The following is a 25,663-nucleotide window of genomic DNA, read 5'->3' on the forward strand; positions in this document are numbered from 1 at the left end:
CGTTGCTGCTCCGCGCATTGCCTTATGGGAGTTGTAGTCGTGTAGAACGGGACTACAGGTCCCAGGGGCCTATGCGACTGTGGGCTGGTTCCGGAGTTCCGGACAACGCCTGGTGTGTGGTAACAGCGGTGGACGCTTCCTTCTCGGCAGGCACTTCCGGCGCGGCAGCGTAGCCCACTCAAGAGCTTTAAAGTCTTCGAGGGGAGGGGGGGAGGTAAGGTAAGGTACCGGGTCGTGTGTGCCCCGTTCCCGGAGGGTGGGGAGGAGGAGGCGCTCAGCGCCCACGGGCTGGATAGGGTCACTAGTATGTTTGCGCAGGGCCTAGGGATTCCGTCGAGGCTACGCTGCTTTAGGGGCGTAGAACACCTTGGACAATCCGGGCCCCGGCTGAGGGCCTCACTCATTGGGGCTGCGGGTCTCCGGTGGGGGAGAGGGCGGTATTTGAGGCCTGGCGGTTCGGGAGACGCAGTGGGAGGGAGGGGCTGGTAGTGCCCTGGGAAGGGGAAGGGGGAGGGGGCTGGGGTCCCCGGGATGGGGTGGCGGGGCGGGCTTCTCCCCACCCTGGTAAACAGCAGTAGATCGAGGGGGTCAGCGGGCAGGTATACGGCCAGATCCGAGCCCTGGGAGGCCTCCCCTGCTCGGCCCCATCTCAAGGCTTCACCTCTGTCCTCTGGAGGCCAAGGAGTGCCAAGGGGCATGGTGATTCTGGGTGCCTATTTTTTTTTCTCTCCCCCTTTGAGATCTCCTTAAGGGGGCCAGATTTTCGGATTTAGTAGTTGCTGAATGGCAAGTTGGGCACTCTCCCTCACCTGTGAAAATCTTGGCCTGGATGTCTCTTTGGTGTATCTTTGGCATGTAATATTTTAGAAGGGGGTTTTGGTTTGATTCACAAATTTAGGTTTTATAAAATATTTACAAGATCTAATGATGGGAATCATTCATAGCTTCCCTTTTGTAGTCTTGTAACCCTAACAGTGCAGTAGAGTGCATGAGAAGCAGAAAGTGAAACTGACTGATTTGTTAGTCAGGTTGAATAAAATGCAAAGAGTAAACAGCATAAATGCTGATGCATTTTTGTCAGTTTAATAATTAAACAAGAATTTAAGGAAATTTTAAAACAGAGTTTGTAATCTGACAGTGTCTCTTTAAACAGCACATCTGAGTATCAAGGCTTGTTGACTTCCTTCCTCCAGACTAACAGTATCAGGGAGGGAGAGGTGTCTGGGCCAAGTCTCTGTGTGTTGCTTTAGTATCACAGGAAATATGCTTACCTGAAGAAAAGCTCTGTGTGGCTTGAAAGCCTGTCTCTTTCGCCAACAAAATTTGGTCCAATAACATATATTACCTCATCCACCTTGTCTCAGCTTGACAGTATCAATTTACTTGGTGGGTTGTTTATATCATTAAGGTTAGTTTACTTTATAGTTTTTTTTATGCTGCATTTTAATTTCTAGAAGCTTCTGATAAAACTATTGTTCCTGTCCTGTTATTTAATGTTCAGATTCCTGAGACTGCATAGGGAGAGAGAACTTGATAGAGAAACTTATTCATATTGTCACTTTCACCATGGTCATTGCAGTGGTTGCATTGCACCCATGCTGATAATTTGTTGCTTTACTAAATAGTGGTGGTATGATCTTTGCTAATAATTATGTAATGTCGTGTAATAATTTTAATTTGGCTAGCTACAGAAATTGGAGCCCAACCTAAAATGGCTTAGTTGTGTAAGTGATAGGTAGATATAAACATATAGCCCATTTTTAACATATCTGCTTTTTGGCTGTCTGAGGTGCTAATCTCACATTAAAGAACATTATTTTGAAATAGTGAATTATTATTATAGTGAGATGGGAATGAATTGCAAAACTGATGGCATTCAGAACAGTTTTAATGAAGTTGACTGGTTTGGGTTTCAATGACAGATTTTCATGTTTGCTGTAAATTGTTTGCACAAATTCTTAAATAGTGTCACCCAGCCACATTCACAACTGTGAAGTATACCTAATTTCCAATATGCTGCTGCATTTTAATTAAAAGTAAACACAATTATAATTGCTTTGTACATATGTTTGTTATATAAATATAACATTTTGGAGATATATCTCTATAATAATGGCAGTAAAGTTATAATAAACCTGATTTTTGTTGGTTTTGTGACACATGTACAACTTTTTGGAAATAGTTTATTGCCTTACAGTTTCTCAAGTGTAGCCTGTGCTTAGGGAGATCTTTATTTTTGAAAAGTTTTTGGGCAAGCCAATTTTGAAACTTTAATGGGTATTATTTCACTTTCTGACAGCCTTCTTTTAGTCCCCTGATAAATTAAATTGCTTGGTGTGTGAGGCAGGGGAGGCCAGAATGTGTACAAATGAGTGCATATTCCTTTTTTTATTTTATTTTTTTCCACTCAGATTGGCAAAGCTTTAGCTACAGTGATTGAACTCTTCTTGATGTTTATAACATCAGTCAGTGGTCTGGTAAATGTAACAACAGTTGTTCTTCCTAAGTTAAATTTTCATTCAGGAAGGAAAGATCCTTCAAAAGTGAACTGATCATCAGGTTTGTCATGATTTTTCCTAAAACAAAAACAAAAAATAGTTTAGTGTAGTGATTTATATTTTGTCCAGAGCTGGTTAATAATTTAGAAACTTAAATAAAATTATCAAGTTACTCATAAAATTGGAACATGGTTAAAACAAACCACATTTTACTATTTTTCATCAAATTGCAAACATTGCCCACCTGTCGTCACTTGGTGACTGAATCAAGCCCCTCCTGTTAGGAAATTTCTGATTATTCGGTAGATTTTAAAAAAACAGACAAGAACCAAACTGCCTGATTCCATGAATGCAGCATGGGATTTAGATAGGACAAATGCTAATTTTTCTCTAGTTTGTGCTTAGGCCAGTGACTCTCTAATGTACTAGGGATGTTGGGGGTTCATTTTTCCTCAGCGTGACCGCTTTTGATTCTGTATCTCTTTTCTGTCTAGAGAAGGTAAGGAAGAATTTGCTGGAGATTAGCAGTCCTTCCTAAAGTGAGGGTAGGATGGTAGCTTCTCTGAGGAAACTTATGCAACCTTTTCTCAAACAACCAACACTTGATTTTGGGAATCTGCTAAATTATTGTCTGGTGTCTAATCTTCCATTTTTGGAAAATTATTATAGGGAAGGTTGTGTTGAAATAATTCTGGGTACCTAGATGCCTGAGATGATCTGGACCTGAAACTGCACTGGTGGTACTGGTAGACCTCCTGCTGGTGGTAGATGAAGATTGGGTCTCCACGCTGATTAATACTTGCTGCTTTTTGATATAGTTGATCATGAGGAGTCCATTGGACATAGCCTCATTTTTTTGCTAAAAGGTGATGTTGGGCAACTTACTTTCCATATGCAAGAGAGCTGTCATGTAGAATTCCACAGGGTTCTAATCTGTCTTCTGGTTTGGCAAGATTATTGAGGAGGTGTATGGCATGTGTGTTTTCAGTACACTGACAACATACAGCTCTAAATTTCTGCTGCTTAGCCTAATGTTTCCATGAGTTTGGGGCATGTATGAGAGTAAGCTACTGAAGTTCAATCGGGATAAGACAAAAGCAATGCTGGTAATTTGAGGGAAGCAGTCAGAAGTCAATTAAAAATTATGATGTCTCCTCTTTTATTGAGGATTGATGTATGCTGTTTGTTAGTAGATCTTGCAAACTGGAATTGCTGGATTATCCACTAATGAGTAACAATGTCTAGGAAGACATTTTCCCTCATCTTTGCTTAGCTGTGAGATGGACCATTTTGTTAGGACATGGACATTGCTACTGCTGCCCACGCCTTTGTCACTTTAAGGTTGCAGAGTTGTGCAGTACATGGGGCTACCTTTTAGGATGTACTGAAAATTGTAAACTGGCACAGAATGCAGCAACCTTCATCTTAAGTGGTGTGTCTTGTATGGAACACATGACATCAGAGCTTTGTAATACACACTGAATTCTTGGTTTTCAGGTGGAGTTTAAGGTGTTGGTTTGGCGCTTGTGTTGGAGCACCTCTGTATGAAGGAGTGGGAGCTGGGACAGACATTTTTTGGTGAAGGGCCCTCAACTCTGGAGCATGCTATTCCCCCTCCCCCTTTCTCTTTAAACCTGCAGTCTGAATAACCTGATTTTATTCATCTTCAAGGCATGCTGTAATGCCTGTCTAGTTACCCAGGATTTTGGGGCAGAAGCAGCACAATAAAGGCAGATGTTTGAGAGAGGGTATTGTTAGGACTTGATGTTTACTGTTGTGGGTTATTTCCTAGTTTTGGAGTAAGGATTACCTGCTGGTTTTACTTCTGGCTTGATTGTGTGTTTAATTTTTGGCAAATTCAACTACGGATTAGAACAGATGTTTGTGTAAATGTGTGTTTGCTTAGATATGTAATATGAATATACTGTGTAGTAAGGTCTACTGGGGAGGCAATATTCTAAGTTTTGTGTAAATTCAAACAAGAAAGAACCTGAGCTCTGTTGGAAATCAAAAAATTCCATGAGCTTCATGGTTGTAGTGCTTGTAACTGAAGTGGGTTTCCAGGGTGTGCCAGAGATTTCCCAACCTACTTAAATTCCCTTATTATGAGCCCATAGCCCACTACTACCACCACATATTACTAATTCTCTACCATACTGGTCCAGAGATTCAATGTTCCTTCAGTCTACCCTCCTACTATGGGCCATAGATAAGATTACATCTTATCTTTCACATACAGTTGAGTCAATACACTTCCTCCACCTTCACCAGCAGATGAACAGGAGAGCTAACTTAGCTAAACTCCTTGGAGCAGAAAGAATGTCCCATATTTTTGCAGTGCCTGGTGTGCACTTGGCTCTCTAATTATCTTGTTCACCCTTTCTTTTCTGTTTATATTTCTATCCTAGGTTTTGTACTGGCTCTCATTTCCATTCTAAGCACCTGTCCTTTTAGATTGGCATAAGAAGTCCCCAAGTGACTTCTTAGATTCTTTGGCTATTATTCCTTTTTGGGTAATAGGAAGCTCTACTTGAGATGTTTTTATTTTTTTTTAAGGGAGGCTGGGATTATTGGTACAAATGTAACTGTGGAAAAGCATCTATCAAGAACATCTTGCAGCATATGCTGAATATGGTCACTGAGTTAATCTAATATCCTCTGGAAGTTTGTTCCTCAGCTAAAGCCCCTTAACTGGGAGTGCCTTATCTTCTTTTCACCTGCTTGATTCTGGACTTTGTGATCTGCGTTGCCCCAGAGGAATGCAGCTGTCTTGGTTGCTCATGAATAAAGAGAGAGTCTCTACTGTAGCTGAGATCTGGTCCATTAACAGCTTTAAAAGTTAGAATCAAGTCCTTGAAGTGGCAGCGGAAGCAGACTAAGTAGAGGGACAGGAATACAGGCTTGAATGCACATTTTGGTTTAAGCCTTGGAAGAGGCAGACAGCTGCATTTTGCATCAGCTGGAATCTTTTACTATTTTCACATTCAGTTTCAGTCGCTAGAAATTCACTGTACCTATTCTGTTCATCCTCTAGATATGTGTTAGGGGCCTCTTTCTTCAGATATAATCAAGATCCATCTTTATTCCATACACTCTCCATGCATTGGCTCTAGAGCTAGGGTTGCCAGCTGTCCAGTTTTCGACTAGAAAGTCGGGTTGAAAGTGGGAACTGTCAGTGACTGGTCAGCAATGCTGTCCGAACACTAAAAATTGGGTTACCGGCAGTAATCGGCCTCTGCCATTGGGGGGGTTAGGGGCAGGAAGAGCAGTAGCTGCTGGAGTGCTGAAGGAGCACTCAGGAATCGCTCCTGTGGAGAGAGTTACCAGCGGCTCCACCTCCCTTCCCCAGTCAGCCACTCACCCCGGAATGTGGCTCTTGTTCCCCTCTCCTGCCCAGTCAGCCCTGTACTGTGGTTCTTGTTTCCTCCCCAACTACCCTTTCCCTCAGGTCAGTCACTAAGGCCATGTCTACACTACAAAGTTTTGTTGCCTAAGTTATGCAGGTCGGGGCATCAAAAAAAAAAAACAAAACACCTAATCTCCTAGATGACACAGTTATGTTTACAAAGCCCCTGGTGTAGACAGCTATGCTGACAGAAGAGATTCAACACCTTTTAAGCTGATGTTCATCCTAAAAATAATAGTTTTTTAATATAAAGTGTTGCATGATGTAATGTTATCAAGGTTTTATAATACAAAGGCATGCAGTTAGGTCATAAAAGAGGAATACAACGATTTTGTAATGAATAGCATTTCAGATTCTTACACTCATTCTGTAATCAAGCTTTTGTGTTGGAATATTGATATATATGCAGCCTAGAAAACTTTATTATTATATCCACACTGTATTCTTAATCTGCAGCCCAAATTAACTTTAAAATTGTGTTATGGTGGTTGATAGAAACTGGAATATGGAACAAAAAGACAGATGAGTGAGAAAAATGGAGAATTCATTCCCTTATTAAATTCTATATTTAAAAAAAAAACCTTTAATATTTGTTACGGATTTGATATTTGAATAAAACACCTTGTCATAGATAAGTTCTTACATTTTAGTAATATGGTACAGGCATTTACTTCTGTGATGTAGATTTCTCATGAACCAGATGAAGTAGAGGTAGAAATATTTCCCTGTCATTATAGTGCTCATACGCAGATCTCTTCAAGCTAGAGGGGTTGGGTAGAGTGGAGAGCTTCTAAGTACCAGATTCAGTTACTGGAACAACTATTTTCCATTGACCTAACATAGTTGCTGACACACCCTGGGTAGAAACAAGACTTAAGATTTCTGTTTGTTTAAAGGCAAGATGTGATATCAAGAACTGAGCTGGTAGGAGGAAGCCTTCAATGACAGTTGTTTGTATCCTGTAGTGAGGACTCTATTGAAGAGAATGAAACTAGATAGGTGTATAGATTAACATTTGATGGTCTATTATTTTTATAGCTGTTTATACTAATTGTGCATCTTTAAATATGTATTGCCATTTCAGGTCTACAGTACATATTACTTTCAGAGGATGTGTGTTACATATGTGGATTATGTTGTCAGTAGAAATCTTAGGTTTCTGCTCACTAGTTGTGAGAGCTTCCAAAGTGAATCCTAATACAGGAAGAAGCAATTCTTTCTCCTTTTCAGTACATTTTTCAAGAAAAGTTGTGTGAGAATTTGAGTTTCCAGTAATGCCTTGCTTATCAAAACAAATTCTTGGATAGGCTACAGTGACTTAAAATTTTGGAACGTCATTAAGTAGATATTCCATTCACAAGAAAAGAATTCCTCAGTGAATGTAATGTTTTTTCTCTAATTATCATGCAGTACCAGGTCTGCTACTTGAAACATTTTGTAGTAACTTTTCATCTGAAAATTGTGGCAATAGTTCAGCATTTATAATGTGTATTTTCCCCTCCCTTCCAGGGCAATTTATTCTTCAAGTCCTTTAAGTGTTCTTGCACAACGAGGAGAAAGAAGAAATACTTCAGTGAATGAGCAGCCTTTGCTTTTATAGCATTTTTCTTGAGAAGTGGATCTTTGAATGAGGATGACAATGGAAGAGATGAAGAATGAAGCAGAGACCACTTCTATGGTTTCCATGCCACTTTATGCTGTTATGTATCCTGTTTTTAATGAGGTAAGATATTTCCTCTTGTTCATAATATAATATTCAGTTCTAACACTTTGGAAATCTGAGGTGCCTGAAACCAAAAGGCAAGTGGCACACTAACACATACTATTTGCTTTGATGTGCAAGATTTCCTACCAAGTCCTAAAGTCCAACATTCATCTCTTTGTATTTCTTCATCCTCCATATACTTGAAAGCCATCAGCAACCTTTAACATAATCTTGACCAATTTTTTTTCTTTTTTGCCCCTGAGCTTTTCCTAACTCTAGTTTTGAAGAGAAAGGGAGGACCTTGAAAGAGATGTCAGGATGCAAGTATAAAAAATATAAACTTTAAATTGGAAGACGATTCTCTCACCCCACTTTCCCCTGAATTTTAGAAGTGAGGAGAGTAGAATGCAGTCTGTCACTGTAAAGTAATGCCTATTTTAGAAAATACTGTTTCATTAGGGAAATTCCTTCAATGCCTCAATTTGTGATTTCGGAAGTAAAGATGTGATTTAACAGCAGAATATAATCTTAAATTAAAAAAAAAAATCTCATTGTGCTAGAGATCTATGCATTTTGTGGGAGTAGGAGCAAAGCTGAACACCTAAATGATTTGATTACTTATAAAGTTAGATTTCCACTAAATTAAAATGGTGGGAATCTGAAATAGATAGCAGTAATAAGTTTCACCACTGATCACTGTAATGCACTACTGATCTTTTAATCAGATTAAAATTTTAAAACTGTGTGTGTAAAATGGTGGATGAAAAGACACACACTTGTAAAATCAGAATAGAAACATCAGATATTTCATGGACCACTTCAATTGTTTCATAATCAAGATGTGCCTTAAAATCACTGTATTAACAGCCATGGTTATCTGCATATGCTATATGAGTGGGAAATTTAACTCTGAATACAGGGCTAATCCAGAAATGTGGTAATATGAGTGCTGAATTATCAAAGTTAGACATACTTTCTGGTCCATCAGTAACTAAGGAGGATATTAAACTGCAACTATTAAAGTTAAAAATATTTAATTCTGTAGGACCAGAGAAATTCCACCCAAGAGTACTAAAAGAATTGGCCAAGGAGCTCTTTGAATTATTAGTGTTGATTTTTAATGAACCTTGGTTCATTAACTTTCTTCCAGTCCTCTGAAACTTCTCTAAAGTCATAACAATATTTTTAAAAGGTTAAATGGCATTCCTGGGTGACTAGGCCAGTTAGACTGACATTGATCCCGGGCAAAATCATGGAAAAGCTGATGTGGAACAATCAGTACAAAATAAAGGGTAATAGCATAGATAATGCCAGTCAACATAGTTTTATGGAAAAGAGGTCTTGTTGGATAAACTTAGTATTTATTAATGTGATCACAAATTTGTCTGATGTACTGTACCTTCTTTGACTTAGTTTCATGTGGCATTCTGATTTTTTTTTTTTCAAAGCACCTTTCAAAATTAATGGAGTCAATGTTAAATTGATGGAAAATTGGTTAACTGATAGATTGCAAAAAGTAACTAAATGGGGAATTGTCATCTCAAAGGTGTGGCATTTCTCGTGGGGTCATGCAATGATCTGTTCTTGGGCCAAAACTACTCAGTGCTTTTATCAATGATCTAGAGGGAAAAATAAAATCATTACTGGTAAAATTGGCAGATGACACAAAAATTGGAGTGATAAATAAGATAGAAACAGTAATATATAAGGTTAAGATTCTAACTCATGTATTTTAGTGAAAGTCGGGGACAGGTCCCAGGCAATAAATGAAAATTCACAGAAACCGAAACCTGTCCATGACTGTTACTAAAGCTACCATGGGGGAGGGAGGGAAAACAGAGGTGCAGGGGCTTGCAGCTGCTCCAGCCCTGCTGCTCCAGTGGGCAGCCCCACCAGTCCGCTTTTCGGCAGCAGCCCCAGAAGTCACGGAAAGTCAGAGTCTGTATCCTTAGGTATATGGACCAACCTGGATCGCTTGGCAAGGTTAGCCCATTTGAACAACATTTGTTTTAATACAGCAAAATTCAGGGTCCTACATCTAGGAACAAAGAACATAGGTCTTACAGGATGGGATGCTATCCTGGAATGTAGCTATACTGAAAAGAATGTAGTGGTCATAGTTGACAATAGTTCATATGATTTCCCAGTGTGATATTGTAGCTAAGAGAATGAACATGCTAAGCTAAGAGGATAACCAGGGGAATATCCAGTAGAAATAGGGATGTGGCATTACCTCTGTACGTAGCATTAGTGACACAGTTGCTGGAATACTGTGTTCAATTCTGGAGTCCACACTTCAAAAAAGATGCTGAAAAATTGGAAAGGGTTCAGCAGAAAGCTACAAGAATGATATCAGAGCTCAAAACATGCCTTATAGTGAGGCATAATAAATTCAGTCTTTTTAATTTATCTAAAGTTGTGAAGTGATGCGAACACAGTGTACAAATGCCTGCATGAGGAGGACAGATCCAGGAGTAGGAGAGGCCCTTTAATTTAACAAAAACAGCCATGATGAGTTTGGACATCAAAGCTATACAAATTCAAACTAAAAATAAAAGGCAAATTTTTAACTTTGAGGCTAATTATTTTTTGTAAGAGTTTACCTAGGGAATGTGATGGATTCTCCATCATTTGATGTCTTTAAATCAAATTAGATACCTTTTAAAGGTATGCTATAGCTCAAACAGAGGATATAAGTGTGATGCAGAAGCTATTGGGTGAGGTTCTTTGGGCCTATTTTATGTAGGAGTTCAGACAAGATTATCATAATGCTCCCTATTTGCCTTGAAATCTGTGAAAGCAGACGTTTCAACAATTAAATTGTCTAAAATGTAAAACTGCTGAGTATCTGTATTTGTCCTGTGAATCTGTGGTCTCAATTAATGGGTAAGGCTTATCTTGTTGAGGAAATAATGATCCCAGGACAATGTTAACACTGGTAGAAATAAATATAGACAATACAAATGCATGAATTGAAACTTTGAAAAAAACAAACAACAACAAAAAACTTGTTACTGGCATGTGTAATTTTTGCTGACTTTTAAAGTTTATTAGAATAAGATGAAAAGAATTAACCTTTTCCATGGCTTAGTTTTCCCTAGAAGATTAAGTATTATGAATATTCCTACTACTGCACGATACACTGTGTAGTCTTCATGAGTATGCTAAATTTTGTCAAGTAATCCTTTGTGATCACTGTTCACAATTCAGAATGAATTTTTGCACTATACAAGTTCATAAGAGAGCAACGTGTGCTAATACTTAATATTGTTTCAATAACAGTATGCAACCCAGCTTTACTGATTTGAAGTATCCCATTATCTTCCCAGTATGGACCAGATTCAGCTTAAGTGATGTCCTTGAGGTTGGCAGGAACTTGCTTTACACAGAGTGAATGCTGTATTTTTATAATGGCTCAATTAAAACATTTTGGGTCATAATTTGAATCTAAAATGTAACCTTCTATATTGTAAGATTAAATTTAGTTCTTAATTATGACATCTTTTTCCCCAATCTGGGCCATGTCTCTTCCTGCTAATATTGGAGGTAGTTCAGACTTGTTTTGGGGGGTCCAGGTTTTGGTCAAACTCCTTCTGTCTTTGGATCAGATTCTCTGACTTCAGGAGCACACAGTGCAGAATCAGCACTCCTGCCTTATCCATTGTTTTTAAAGCTTATTTTGGGACAACAATGATCAAAATATTCCCTTCTCCTTAATGGTCAAATGTCCAAGTCTCTGTCCCTCAAATGAGACAACCCACTTTTTTGTTCCATCTTTCCCATTACGGCAGAGAAGGCCAAACAGAGGTTCAAAGGTGATTACAGACTTTTCTTGTTCTGATGAAATTAGTGTTACTAATAATTCTAAACTTTCATTGCAGCTAGAGCGAGTAAATCTATCTGCAGCTCAGACTCTGAGAGCAGCCTTTATTAAGGTGAGAAACTAATAAAGAATAATTAAAAGTTATATCTCACTCAAACACTATAAATGTTTGACACACAGTTTAAATGTGTTTTCAGCTTTCTTGCTTTATTTGTGCCATCTTGTTTTAGAAGCTATATTTGGTAAGAATCAAATAACCTACAAGAAGAGTACCCAGCTTCCACTTCTTTGGAAAAACTAATGGTTTTCTTGCTGGATTAGGCTGTCTCAAACTTGTATGATTAAGTGATTTTAAAAGTTTGTGTTGTACTGTACTGAACACATGGGAGAGAGGGGGTTATGTTGTGTAATTGCTAAATGCACTGATATTAAGCACCTCTAATTGATACAAAAACCTTAGTAGAAGATACTTGTAAAAATCATCATTGGTAAAGACCTATTGTTGACTGCTATTTCACTTTAAATTTACAGTAGGAGATGGGTGGATTGTGAGTTCTGAATGCTCTGTTCATTGCTTAAGACAGACCAATCATTTCAGTAGAAATGCTACAAGGAACCGCCTTGAGTTTTCCTCCTTTTGTGTGTGGTTCTCATCTGCAACCCCTGCCTCCAGCTCTAAAATAGTCAACTTTACTGCTTGTATAGATTATACTGATGAAATCTTGCCTGAAATTAAGATGGAAAAAACAATGTTGAAAATTAAAACATATTTCCTGTGCCGTAGGGATGAGATTCTCTGCTGTGCCTCTCAGGGTATGTCTGCACTGCACACTAAGACTGGGCTCTTACTCAAGCCCCAGTTCTGCCCACACAAATCAGTCTGACTCAGGACCTGAGTCCTAGAAACCTGCTAGGGGATGAGTCAGAACCCAAGTTCTGCTGTGACTCAGGTCCAAGCCTTGTCTATTTTACAGTGTGGGCTCAGGTCACAGGACTGTGTAGTGCAGTATGGATATGTTAGCAAGGCTGAGAGACCTGGGTCCAGCAAATGTAAAGCCAGGTTTACAATGCAGTGTGGCTGCTAAAGCATGGGCTTGGAATATTTGAGTCCAAAAGCCCGGATCCCACAGACCCAGGCTTAGTGTACACATATCCTAAGAGGTTTAGCACAATTCACAGCCTAGGGAGTGACTTTAAACCACCTATGTACCCACCTGAATCTGGGCTGTTCTGGTGGGTGCAGTGGGGTCTGTCTGGGTTATAGTAGCCTCCCTGGAGCTGCCCAGGAGCTTGTGGAGTAAAAATATGCAACTCAATTTTACTGGTGTGAAGTATCCCATTATTGTCCTACTACAGACTGGATCCAACTGAGGTGATGTCCTTTGGAAGTAATTTTATGGCTGCCTTCTGCTGTTGCTGTGCTGGGATAATCTTCCCCACAACTGTGCATGGGACTTTGAGGGCTGTTTACACCACTCCAATCCTTTTTATGTGGCATAAAGGGGCTGGAACAAGGGCCAGGTTTTCACTCACTCTGTAGTTCTTTACAGATGTTCTCTTTATGCTTCTCCCACAACAATAGAGAATGTTCATGCAACTTTATAATTTTTTGACCAAAAACTGACTTTTAAAATTTTAGACTGATACCCAGTTTTTCATGCTGATTGATAAAAGGTAATGACAGAACCACAGGGAACTGCCTCTAGGAGAGAAAAAGGGGTAAAAAGTAGGGAAATGGAATTGTCCCTGATCAGGTAAGAATTATATATTTAAGGTAGCTTTGGCCCTTCTACTTGCCTCAGATATAAAATAAAAAGAAAACTAAAGATTTTTTTTATAATAGCTGCACAAAATTCTATACAGAAAGGAAAGAAACAAAAAATCCAAAGATCCACTGAACAGAAATACATAAAGGTCCTTGACTTTTGTTGTTGTGCTTCTATAATATGAAAGCTAAGTGTACTTTTTAAGATCAACTCTAGTGTAACTGTTTACAGTGTGTACTGCAGTCTATGATAAACTAAAAATGCATTGTTTTCTCCATAAAAATACTTAGTGCAGTGCAATTTAATGTAGGAATATGTTCTATAATCTACTTAAACTTTTTAAATTTAATTGCCTTCTTGAAATTTCAACTCTGCAGTTGGACTTAGTTTGATTAATGCATTTAAGATCATTAGTACACAACCATTAATTTATGCTAGAATCAAGGGCATATTTCTTTAACTAGCTACTGCAAACTAAGTGTTCCTTCTGAACATAGCAAATTAAGATTCAGTTTCTGGTGTCATCCTATCATGTTGTATATAGGAGGAACTGTTGGTGAATGACATCACTTGCGTCTCAGGCAACTGATGTCTACGTAGATTATAAATAGTACTTGATTTCTGCTCTGAAACATAGATATCTAGTGGCCTGAAGACTTATTTTCATCAATGAGACAACTCTTATTGCTGTACACATTTCGTTGGGGTCTTGGTTTGACTTCATTAAAGTTCAGCTGCTCTTTGACTGGCTCTGTAGATGTATTTTGGAATGACATGGAATTTCCTGGTTAAACAAGTATGTATATGGAGAGGGAAAATTGCAGTGATTATAAAGAAGGCATTAAACTACAAACTTTTCTGCGTGAGGCCTTTTTGTGTTTTCTGTAGAGAACTACATATGTATGTTGTGCTATAAAACCATATAAATAAGCAGTCAGATTGATTTGTGTGTGGACAGAAGGGGATCTTGAGTCAGTCTGGGCTTAGTGTGCAGTGTAGACATCCTCACAGAAGTACAGCACATTGATACAATACCATTGCTATTGCTTGTTAGCAGCAAATGTAGCATGAAAGTATTACCTCAAAAAATACAACTAAAGAGTGAGAGACTTCACTTGATATAGAGTTTTTAGAATGTGCTCTGCTGTCCAGAATGCTGTAAGCCATCCCTTGTCATTGGCAATCACATAAAAGATATACAGTGGAAGTAAGAGCATTTGATAAGTCAAGGTAATCGGGCACGCACGCACACACAGATTTAATTCATATTTAAAGAGTCCATTCTGTGCAGGATTTACAAAGTTGCGTGGATATTCTCTATTGTTGGGGGAGAACTATACATTTATAAATGTAATCTTGATGGTCTCTTTATGCTACTTAGCTCTTTAATACAAGACTGCAAGTTTACTAGCTTTGAAAGTTCTCTGATCCTGTGGGTACCAGTAGCAGGGTAGAGGATGAACTAGTATAAATAGCTCCTTAGAGGACACTGGGCTTGAGCCAGTCATTTCTCCAGTTTTCATGAGATCCTAGCCAATAAAACATTGTTATCTACCTGCAATAACCCTGACTTTCAGTCAGGTCTGATATGGTGATTGTATTTTTGAAAAATTTTAATGAGGTGACTTAATACCTTTTTAAAAAAAAAATTGTTGGTGCCAGGAGTCACCAGTCTAGTGCCTGGCACTTTTTGGCATTCTAACATTCATTTTTTCTTTTTGATCAGAGTCTCAGCATTACTTCAGTGTTCTCTACTAAATTTTGCAATGTTCCAGTGTCAGCATTGTTTTGTGTATATCAGCACTTGAGTCTAGATGCTCTGGCATCACATTGTTAGACGCCTCAACACCTTCCAGCTCAATGCATATATCTGTCTAAGCATTTGTTCTATATATGTTTGTTCAGTGATTTCCTCAATGCCTTTAGAGGTACAGCATACTGGTGCTTTTTTTCCCCTTTAGTTTAAGTGAGACATCCGAGGAAGGAAGATGATCATGGGTTCCAACCTTGTCACTGCACAACGGACCAGTGTCAAAAAGCTAGTGACCATGTTTGTTTGTGCTGACTTGCTCTAAATCAATTCTAATGTGCAGGTTTGCCACATGTGACTGTGGATGTCATGTCAAACACTGAAGAAATGGGGGAATACCTTCAGGCTCCCTTTGAGATATCCCCCAGGAGACTACTGTGAGTCCAGTACCGAGGCTGGCCAGAATGCTTTGAAGAGTAAATCCTCAAAGCTAAAGTCCATCAGCTAAGACTACTGAGTTCTGAGATTGAGTGCCAGCACTGCCAATGTTGATGCAGACTTGGCTTCCTCTTGAAACTAACCTAATAGGTTTACAATACCAAAGTGTTCTGCGTGCTCCCCAGCAAACCAGAGGATTACAACTGCGCTCAAGGTCCAAAAAACCAAACCAAAACACAAAACAAGAAACCCTTATGACGTAGGAGTGACAATCTTGCAAGATAATATATTCAGAAAAATAGAATTACAGTTAGGCCTTGTCTCGACTAGAAAAATAAGTCGACTTAACATAGGTCAACTTACAGCCACTGCAATAATTATTATGGTGGCTGATATCCACACTGGCCTCCTTGGGTCGGTGAGTGCATCCTCACCAGGAGAACTTCCACCAACCTAAGAGGGGCAGTGTGGGGATCTGAGAGCCCAATCCCTGTTCCCTGCCAGGAATCCCACAGGCTTCTGATGGGCTGCCCCACTCCCCACTGGTAACCAGCCCCAGCCTTCCCCCTCCCCATTCCAGCTGGGAGAAGTCAGCCGGGGCTTCCTCGTTCCCGCCTGCTCAGTGTTGTACCCTGGCAGCTTTGTCAATTTCAAAAGGCTGCCCCAGCTTCCGGGGGAAGTGGAGAAGCGCCTGGGCTTCTCGCCCTGCTCCAAGCTGGGAGCGGAGTCCAGTTGCTCAACTCTCCAGGGGACTTCCTTGCCAAGCTTGACACAAGTTGATAAGAATGACAGCCCCACAGCTGATGTAAGGGAAGCAGTGTCTACATTGACATTACATCGCCCTAACTAAGATGACATAAACTGTCCTTTCATTGAGGTGGTTTTATGTCAGCATAGCAGGGGAATTACATCTGTGGGAGGAGCATTTTAGTCTGTACACTCTCCACTCTCTAGTGTAGACCAGCCCATAATCTTTTTCCTCTCTATTTCTAGTCTAAAAGCTTTCCAGTTATTCTTTCTTGAGTTCTAATTAAATCCAAGCTGGTATATGGGTTCAAAGCTATGTATTCTGATATTGGAATGGAGTTATGGACAGGCACGGAAGTTTCGACTCACTATCAGCGCTGCATAGTGCAACATGCTGTTGAGAGAAACAAACATGATGTGACTAGCATAAAATCCTACAGTAAAGGTATAATGCAAAGACTAAGAGGAGAAACTGATCAGTAAGGTAAATGGAAAAATTAGCAGATATACAAAAACATTAAATCCAACTGTCAGACAAGAAAATATTAGAACAGTTGACTCGTATAATAAGAAAGTAGTGCATGTCTAGGCTGCAGTTGAGAGAAATTAGTTCAAAATAAAATTATACATTTAGCAGTATATAGAAAAGATGTATTGATTATGTGGATAAAAGTATAATTAACATCTTATGTACTTAGAATAGTTCAGTGTAAAAACATCTCATTTTTTGTTTCATCTTTTTTAGGGAGTTCTGCTTTGTGTACTTAATTTCTTAGGACTGTGTTCTTTTAAGATGTTTGAATATTATGTAGTAATGATTTTGAAAGAACAAAAATACAAATCTAAAGTATATCTTAATTCATGTAGCAACGTGAAATATAGAATAAGACTCAAGGGGTAATAGTATTTTTGTGTAATTAAATGAATATTTAAATTTAAGGATTCTGTGTTTAAATAACAATCCCTTTATAATGGGGATATATTGTAATAGTTGGTGGTAGGGACTAAAGTAAACACGAGTAGTGGAAAATCATTAAAATACAAGAAGGAGCAATAGCTGTACATAACACTAGTTATGGGATTATGCAGATCTTTTGTGAAACCCTCAGAGTGTCATCTTCTGTTACTGACACTCTGTTAAAAGAAACATTGAAGCATTTGAAAGCTATGAAGAAGTAATATTAGTGATATGTGAGAGTTATGTGGACCAATTGAAAATTACAGTATCTGTGTAACCTGAAAAGAATATGGTTGAGAGGGATTAAATAGAAGTATATAAAATGTCTTCTTGCCTTCAATGTCAACATAATTTTAATGTTTTCAGTTTTTATTCAGAGGGTAAAACCAAAAAGGGAAAGGGAGAGTGTGAGATACCCATAAGTACTTTTTCCATGGAAATGGGTGGAATGACTTGCTGAGCAAAATTGCTGATGCAAAAACGCAGTGGCTCAAAAAAATGGATGCCATCATGGAAGAATGCTTTACAAACTGGTCTGCTGTTATGAGCCTATTCAACTTCCTCAATTCCTAATAATTTGATTTTGCATGTTCGGTCTATTGTCCCACTGAAATCCAGCTTTGCTTTAAAATGTCACTCAAGTCCTAAATATTTCATAATCAAAATGTTCTTTGTAATATAGGCTGAAAAAGAAAATCCAGGTCTCACACAAGACATCATTATGAAAATTCTGGAGAAAAAAAGCGTAGAAGTGAACTTTACAGAATCTCTCCTGCGTATGGCAGCAGATGACGTAGAAGGTATTTATCATCTATAAGAATGGGAGTTGGGAATTGCATTTACATCCATGTTCTCTGATATTGATGGGTATAAGCCTACCTTATGATGCTGTTTTCTGAGACAAATGTTACATGAAATCTGAAAATTAGCATAGAAAGGCTGTCACAGTTTCTGGACTTAATATTGGAAGTACAGGTGAATCCTGTACTTCCTGCTGTAGTGAATACCCTAATAATAATAAGCATTTTTTAAAATCCTGTTTGAATATAGCAAAAACCCTGTTATAATGAGCACTTTTGGTGGCTTGGGTATTTTATTGGACACAGTAATTTAACTTTCATATTTATTGTGCTCTGTAATTGTAAAGACATAATTCACCTTTGCAGTGAAAATTATATAAATTATTAGACTGTATGTGCATGTTATTCACTCAATATAGCATGAAATCTGTCTTTTCCCCAAGTCAGGAGGCAAAATGCAATTTCTGACATGGTGGGTGGTGGGTTTTTCCCCCCCAATGGAACCAGAAATTCACTTTTGAGAGGGTTTCACTCCATTGGATAATCTTTTTTAATATTGAACTGGATTAGCACAATGCAGTCATTTCATTCAGTGGATTGTCCCGGGATTATGTTTTTTGTAAATCACATTAAAATAATGAATGTTCTGTTTTTGTTGACTGAGTTGATAAAAGTAAGTAAAGGCATTTATAACTGACTGTGCTCCTACCGATAGAGAAATCCATTGCAATTTCTTGTCTAGTGTCGGTCTGAGTAGCTCTTTTTTAAAATACATCTTTGAAGTATTGATGGAATTTTATGACCGCAATATTCACAGAGTAACTAGAAATATACATGAGGGTAACTAATAGATTCTTGTAATATTTTTTTTTTACTTCTCAGAGTATATGATTGAAAGGCCAGAGCCAGAATTCCAAGACCTAAATGAAAAGGCACGAGCACTTAAACAGATTCTCAGTAAGATTCCAGATGAGATCAATGATAGAGTGAGATTCCTTCAGACAATCAAGTGAGTGCTGCATTCTCTATTTTTCTGAAGATCGAGCTGGAGGCATTGACTTGGATATTAAGGCAATATGTGTTTTAGTGATGTGATATGGTACTCTTAATGCTCCTCGAGCTTTTGGCAGTACTGTGCTCCTCTAGAGGAATGGGCCAGCCTGTTCAGAGTGCATGACTGGTGCCTGGCTCTCTATATCTATTGCCAACTGTAAGCAGGAGTTGGGGAGCATACATCGCATCTCTATATAGTATATGGAAGAAGCACTGGGGCATTGTGATAATTTGCACTGCTTTTGCTTGTGCTGCACTTGTTCTGTGGCTAAATAGGACTTTTGTTTCCATGATCCTGAAAAATTAAACTGCAACCAATTTTGCTTATATATTTAAAAAGTAGTTCAGTTGGAATATCCTGAAGGTATTTATCACACATCGTTACACTTACGCATAGAAACTGTGTCATAGTAATAATAAAATATTTATTAGTATTGTGATTTACAGTATAAGATTGATTATGTAGCTAATTTGTAAATACATGAGATTAGAAACGTTACTACCATGGCATTGATTTGTTCTGTGGTCTTAGGCAAGACACTCAGGGTATGTCTTCAGTGCCCCGGCATCAGGGATCGATGCAGTGGCATCAGTTGAGCAGGTCTGTGCACATGTTTCATGCTTAACATTAGCAGTTTTCAGTTACATAACTGTTCCCTTCAGCTTGTGAATTTCGAGCAAACACAAGCCTGAAGTAGTGTTGGGGCATGAACAAATCTTCCTTCCCCCCTCCAACTTCTCTCTCTTATAAAAAAGCAAAGACACTGCCTCAACCCTTTGATTGAGATTTCAAGCTCTAAAAGTGAACACTGCTATACTGCAAGACAAGCGCTTGGGAAGAACAAATCAAACCCCCATAGGTTATGGAAACAGAAATTAGAATTGTTAATAAACACAATAAGCCAACCCTGTTTATAAAGGCAGGAGTTTTCAGCCAGTACAGTACAAAAGCTGCAGTACAAATGTGGGCATGCATATGCCCATCAGCATCAAGTTTTCAGTCTGTGTACACAGACCCGCTCTGTGAATTGGAGAGCGCTCTCTGGTTGACTCCATTAATCCACCTCCCTGAAAGGAGTAAGACTGTATCGATGAGAGGGTGTCTCCTGTTGATGCAGTGCCGTGAAGACGTCGTGCTACGTGAACATAATTACGTCAATGGGAGATACGCAAGCCACATAACGTAGCTTGTGTATCTCCTGTCGACTGCTGCCATCAGTGTAGACCAAGCCTCACCTGTTGTGTGGATTAGTTAGTTAATGTCCATGAAGTGTAATATCTCTTAGCACATAAAGCATTATTAACTTAGCAAAAGGTACAGCTTATTTGAAAATGGTTTGAATATATAGTTACATTAGTTATCCCAGTATTTTATTATAATGCTATCTAACTTGTACAATTCATGTTTTGATTACTTGCTTTTGTTAGCTGTTTGATGTGGATTTTGAATGCATAGAGAAGCAGTACTGGCTGGTAAGAGATTTTTAGAGGGGTTTGTGTAATACATCTTAGAACTGAATTTTCTTTGTTTTGGGGCTTTCCGTACATGTTGCTGTAATATCTTGTATCCAGGTTAAATGTACTATTGTATCCAAATATCAGGAGTTTATTCCCCTCCCTCCCCCCCACAAACACAACTTACTATAGTATATGTGTGAAATTTTCTTGATGCTGATTGGCATATGCATGCCCACATTTGTACTGCAACTTCTGTACTGTACTGTACTGTCTGAAAACTCCTGCCTTTATAAACAGGGTTGGCTTATTGTGTTTGTTAACAATTCTTAATTTCTGTTTCCATAACCTATGGAGGCTTGATTTGTTTTTTCCCAAGCACTTGTCTTACAGTATAGCAGTGTTCACTTTTAGAGCTTGAAATTTCAATAAAAGGGTTGAGGCAGTGTCTTTGCTTTTTATAAAAGAGAAGAGATGGAGGGGGGGGGAGGAAGATTTGTTCATGTCCCAACACTACTTCAGGCTTGTGTTTGCTTGAAATTCACAAGCTGAAGGGAACAGTTATGTAACTGAAAACCGCTAATGTTAAACATGAAACAAAAAGGGTCAGACAAAGATGTCATATCCATGCAAAAACTTAAACTTGATTTACTGGGCTACTTTCAATGAATTTTGGATCCACTGTTCTGCACTGATGATACAAATGTCAGTAATTTCTCAAGAAGGAACTAGAGTGCTACAGGCTATCAGAAGAGTACCTAGATCTCTGCATTCTGCTCCGTGACTAGGGAATGGGATTATAAACATCCTAAAATGCATTATTTTTTATTTTGGAAAGATGATAGTAAAATTGCATATTAAGTATAATTTTTTACATTTTATCTAATAGTGCTTCTAAAATAGTCACACTGTTATAGAGTTTTGATATAAAGAAGGTGGCACAATGCAGTAACTACTCTCTTCTGACCACTCTTAGTACAGTCAGAGGGATGTTAGGTGGTCTTGTTTCAAATTGATTTTAAATCCTGCGAAACGAGATACTGTTGTACGCATTAGTCCTCTGTGTGAGCTAGTGTCATCAAATTGCTTTCAAAGGGACTTTTTGCGAATAAGCTGGTTCTTCCAGCTGGTTTAATTTTTTTTTTTTTATGTGACTGGGCAAGCTACAAGGAATCCCTAACTGTTCTGAGCCCATTGATATCCAAAGTATAAGGTCCATAATGGATTATTTTTTTCATATTTGAAACAAACACTAAGGATCTAATTCTGCTATTACATCCACACATGTAACTACCCCTCAAGTTGCTAGGAGCTGTGTGTGTGTATCTGAAGACACAGTTTGGTCCTTACTGTTAAAACAAGTAAGTATATAGTATTGTTTAACATAGGTTTCCATATTATTGGGTAGATGCTAGCTTTCAGCATATAAAGAGCACATTAAACTTAAGTTAGATTTAAGTACTATATGATCTAATTAGTTCTTTGCATTTGGTCTTATTGCATCATGTCTAAAATTCATTCTATAAAGTAGACAATACTTTAGAAATAAGTTTGATATGATTTTTTCCTTGAATTGATTAAAATTCAGCATTAAATTAGGCTAATATTAAAAGGTTATAATTATCCTTTTATTACCAAACAGGGACATCGCCAGTGCGATAAAGGAACTTCTTGACACAGTAAATAATGTCTTCAAGAAATATCAATACCAGAACCGGAGGGTACGTGAATTAAGATTTGCATGTAGCATTGTGTTATTACTATTAAATATAAATATAAAAGATCTTCAGTTCTTATAGTGAAAGGGTGAGTAGTTGAATTTAGCTAGCCATTGACAAGACAGAAGGAAAATACAACTGAAAAGGAAAAAGATCAGGAGTAATAAACTCAAATTTGTCACGAAGGCCATAAACTTTTTTTTCCTGTTTGTTTCTTCCAATATGCATGGGTTTTTAATATGTATAGATATGTCACTGTTACAATATTTTAAATGATACATTAAGGTATAAATGTTTCATTTTGTGGAAATGTCTGACAAGAAGCTTAAAAATTCATTATCACTTATCTTTCCCTTTCTAATTGGTTTGAATTCCCAGATCTGCTTGTTTTTAATTTGCTCTTTCTGTTTTTGCGCCGTAGTCCTTTGTAGCTTGTTGCTGATTAGTTACTATAGGTATGTTGTTCAGTGAAGATACTGAATGAGATTTTTGGTTTAATGGCGGTTTGTATATTTTTAGGCACTTGAGCACCAAAAGAAAGAGTTTGTAAAATACTCCAAAAGTTTCAGTGATACTCTGAAAACCTATTTTAAAGATGGAAAGTAAGTATGCTTTTGAATGCAGCTTCAGAACAACAAATTTGTTTTCCTTTTATGTGTTGTTAAATTACTTGGCCTCATATGGCCTTGGCATTTGTCTATCTTCATTTCTATCTTCATGTGTCTGTAAAGAGAGAATAAACCCATGAATATTTAAAAATGAAGACAAAGCAATCAGGTGTGTAATTTTGAATATTGTGATTCACTTTCTATAGTATATGTAGCTATGAGAACAGGACAATAGTAAGGTAAGCCAATTAAAAATCTGCACAGATGTTTAATGTTTATAACTAGTGGTTTGTGAATGGCAGTTTGAATATAGATGTCTACATTTTTTATGTGCCCTCCAATTTTCCATCTTAAAAAAAAAAAAAAAACCCACCCAAAAAACAGGCCATCAAGGTTTATGTCTTTTGTGTTTTGGAATCCACTTGTGCGATTGTATTTGACTGTCACATACTGTTTTGGAAGAAGATCTGATTTCATAGTCCAATATATCTCCTGGAGGCAGATGGAATCTACAACCTACTGGTTTTGCTTCTCTATCTTCATGCAGGAAGAGCCAGCTTTCATTTTCCATTCTGTTGTCTCAAAGTGAACAAAGCTGAGAGCATTGTAGAGACATTGCACCATTACAGGAGGAAAATTGTCCTCAAACCACCAGTGGTCACCTCCCCTGGTTCCATTGAGGGACTGATCCTGCTCCCTTTTGAAATTAATGGTAGAACTGACATCCACCACAATGATGCAGGACCCTAATAGTTTACATTTAGAAAATTTTGTTCATATTGCAGTGTCTCAAAGTACTTTTCAGATAATATAAATATAGTACCAGTTAGATGAAGCCAGCAAACCAGTAAGAGAAGAGGAGAAATTTTGGGCAAGGACATAAGGGCAAATTCCTACTGTTGATTAGATTTTATAGAGATGTTTGGCCAAAATTTCTCTTATTACACACATGCACACAAGTACATGGAATCTTTAATATTCATGCAGAGTCTGCAGTATGTTTTAGGTGAGCTGAATGGTTATACCTGTGGTGAACTGTGTTTCAACTACCTTAAGAGGAAAGGGAGAATCATTCTTGGTATTTAAACGTGGTTGAATCTTTGTTTTTGAATTGATATTAAGAGTGGCACTGGCAGACGTTGTGGGGAAATCCTGTCACCAGCCTGAAAATGGTGACTGCAGTACAGTGTTGAAGTTTCAGGGTTAAAAGTGGACTTCTGAATAGCAGGATTCTTATGTCTTTACTAGGGATGTGACGAACACCCAGCAAACTTGAGAAATAGCAAACTTCCGATAATAATCAGAAATCAGTCAGGAGTTATAAACTGCAGCAATCTGCTAATGATTTTACTTCAACTTTGTAAGGGTCTTCTAGTATAGGAATACACCATAATATTAATAATTAAAATACATTTGAAAGTAACAGAGTTACACAAGTGTTAAAAGGCAAAATTAGTGTGGGAAACTGGAAACCTGGAATGATGATGATGATTAAGAAAAGCTATCAGACCGAAACACTAAATAATTTACACTGTTGTAGTGCCTTTCATCTGATAATCTTAAATCAGGGCAGAGCCAATGCTAGGATTTTTTTAAAAGGGCACCAAAAAAAGTGCAGCAATAAAACAAACAAGATGACAGCAATCTGACAGTTGTGGATTAGGGAGATGAAAAATCACATCTGCATTCACCTTATTCTTGGTCTCTTTTTTTTTTTTTTTTTTTTCTTTTAAATTAAAGATAACTGAGCAATGCTGAAGCAACACAGTGTAGGTGTCCTGTTGTATGGGAATGAGGGATTTAATGGCAAATGAGTCAACATCCACTCCTGTTAATGTCAGCTGGAGTTGAGGGCTCACCACTTCTAAAAATAAGGCCTTCGGTGACCACTGTTCCACTCTTCTCTGGCTAGCTTTGGGTTTTTAAAGTAAATTTTCAGGAGCCACAAGCATTGAAGATCCTCCCATCAACTGCTAGTGTTGTTTGCATGGGTAAGGCATGCAAGACTGTGATATCTAGTCACCCACCAGCTGTAAATTGAATGTAAGCTGCTATACTGCAAAACATCTGAATGTGCTTCATTGTGATGTTTTGCTGTGCCGAGATGCATGTACAATTCTCCAGGTTTAGTACTACAATTTATTGCATAAAGTATTTCTGAAGCAGTCCCTGTTTGTCTGAAATTACCTTCTTGGTGTTGAAATATGTTTCTTTTCTTATAACAGGGCAATAAATGTGTTCATAAGTGCCAACCGACTAATTCATCAAACCAACTTGATACTCCAAACCTTCAAAACTGTGGCCTGAAAACTGTATATGTTGAAAGTTGTACTTTTCAATGGTGGATAGGATACCTTTATATGTAAATTTTAAAGTTTTGACTGTATAAATTATCAATCCCTCTTGAAGGGACATAATGCAGGATTTTGAATGGGATTATTGCCATCTTACACCATATTTTTGTAAAACATTGTAGCTTAATCATAATCTCACGATGAAGATTTTGCATCACTTTGCTATTATCATTCTTTTCAGAATTATAAGCCAAAAGAATTTACGCCTTAATGTGTCATTATGTAACATTCCTTATAAGAATTGTAAATATTTGGTGTTCAGTTTCTGATATTTTAACTTGAAAGCGAAAAACTGCAAGACTATGTATTTAACAATATTGGTGGCAAATATTCAATAAATAGTTTACATCTGTTAGTTTGTCTATTTGTATGTGAACAAAAGTGTAACCTGTTTCCCTATAATTGAATAATATACACTAGATGTAAGAAGTAAAAGAAAATTATATGGGTGCTTTAAGTGAGTGGCATTTTAAATCACACCTTTTTAATTAAAAAAAAAAAAAAAAAGAGCTTTCCTCACCTTTTCAATCTAAGAACAAACTTTTTTGAAATGTATGATCAATTGTTAAACTTTGGAAGTTTAG

The 25,663-nt window shown here is 37.9% G+C and overlaps 1 protein-coding gene across 1 annotated transcript; it reads left to right on the forward strand.

The window, feature by feature from the left end:
• The first annotated feature begins 132 nt into the window (after positions 1-132).
• Positions 133-25,431, forward strand: PDCD10 (programmed cell death 10). Its single transcript, XM_067536661.1, has 8 exons — positions 133-219; positions 7,414-7,627; positions 11,491-11,544; positions 17,774-17,891; positions 18,774-18,900; positions 22,042-22,120; positions 22,637-22,719; positions 24,951-25,431. The coding sequence occupies exons 2-8, from the start codon at positions 7,532-7,534 to the stop codon at positions 25,030-25,032; spliced, it is 639 nt and encodes a 212-aa protein (XP_067392762.1). The 5' UTR covers positions 133-219; positions 7,414-7,531; the 3' UTR covers positions 25,033-25,431.
• Positions 25,432-25,663: the final 232 nt, after the last annotated feature.

This window comes from Emydura macquarii, unplaced genomic scaffold (genome assembly GCF_026122565.2).
Source record: "Emydura macquarii macquarii isolate MOO-44397 ecotype Brisbane River unplaced genomic scaffold, CSIRO-AGI_Emac_v2 contig_3603, whole genome shotgun sequence".
NCBI classification, from domain to species: Eukaryota; Metazoa; Chordata; order Testudines; family Chelidae; genus Emydura; species Emydura macquarii.

What these genes read in the sequence shown, in the direction of transcription:
- PDCD10 (XM_067536661.1), top strand. Translation starts at nt 7,532, where the DNA reads ATGAGGATGACAATGGAAGAGATGAAGAATGAAGCAGAGACCACTTCT. An exon ending in TGTATCCTGTTTTTAATGAG is followed by an intron (nt 7,628 to 11,490) that starts GTAAGATATTTC and finishes CTTTCATTGCAG; the next exon opens with CTAGAGCGAGTAAATCTATC. An exon ending in TGAGAGCAGCCTTTATTAAG is followed by an intron (nt 11,545 to 17,773) that starts GTGAGAAACTAA and finishes TTTGTAATATAG; the next exon opens with GCTGAAAAAGAAAATCCAGG.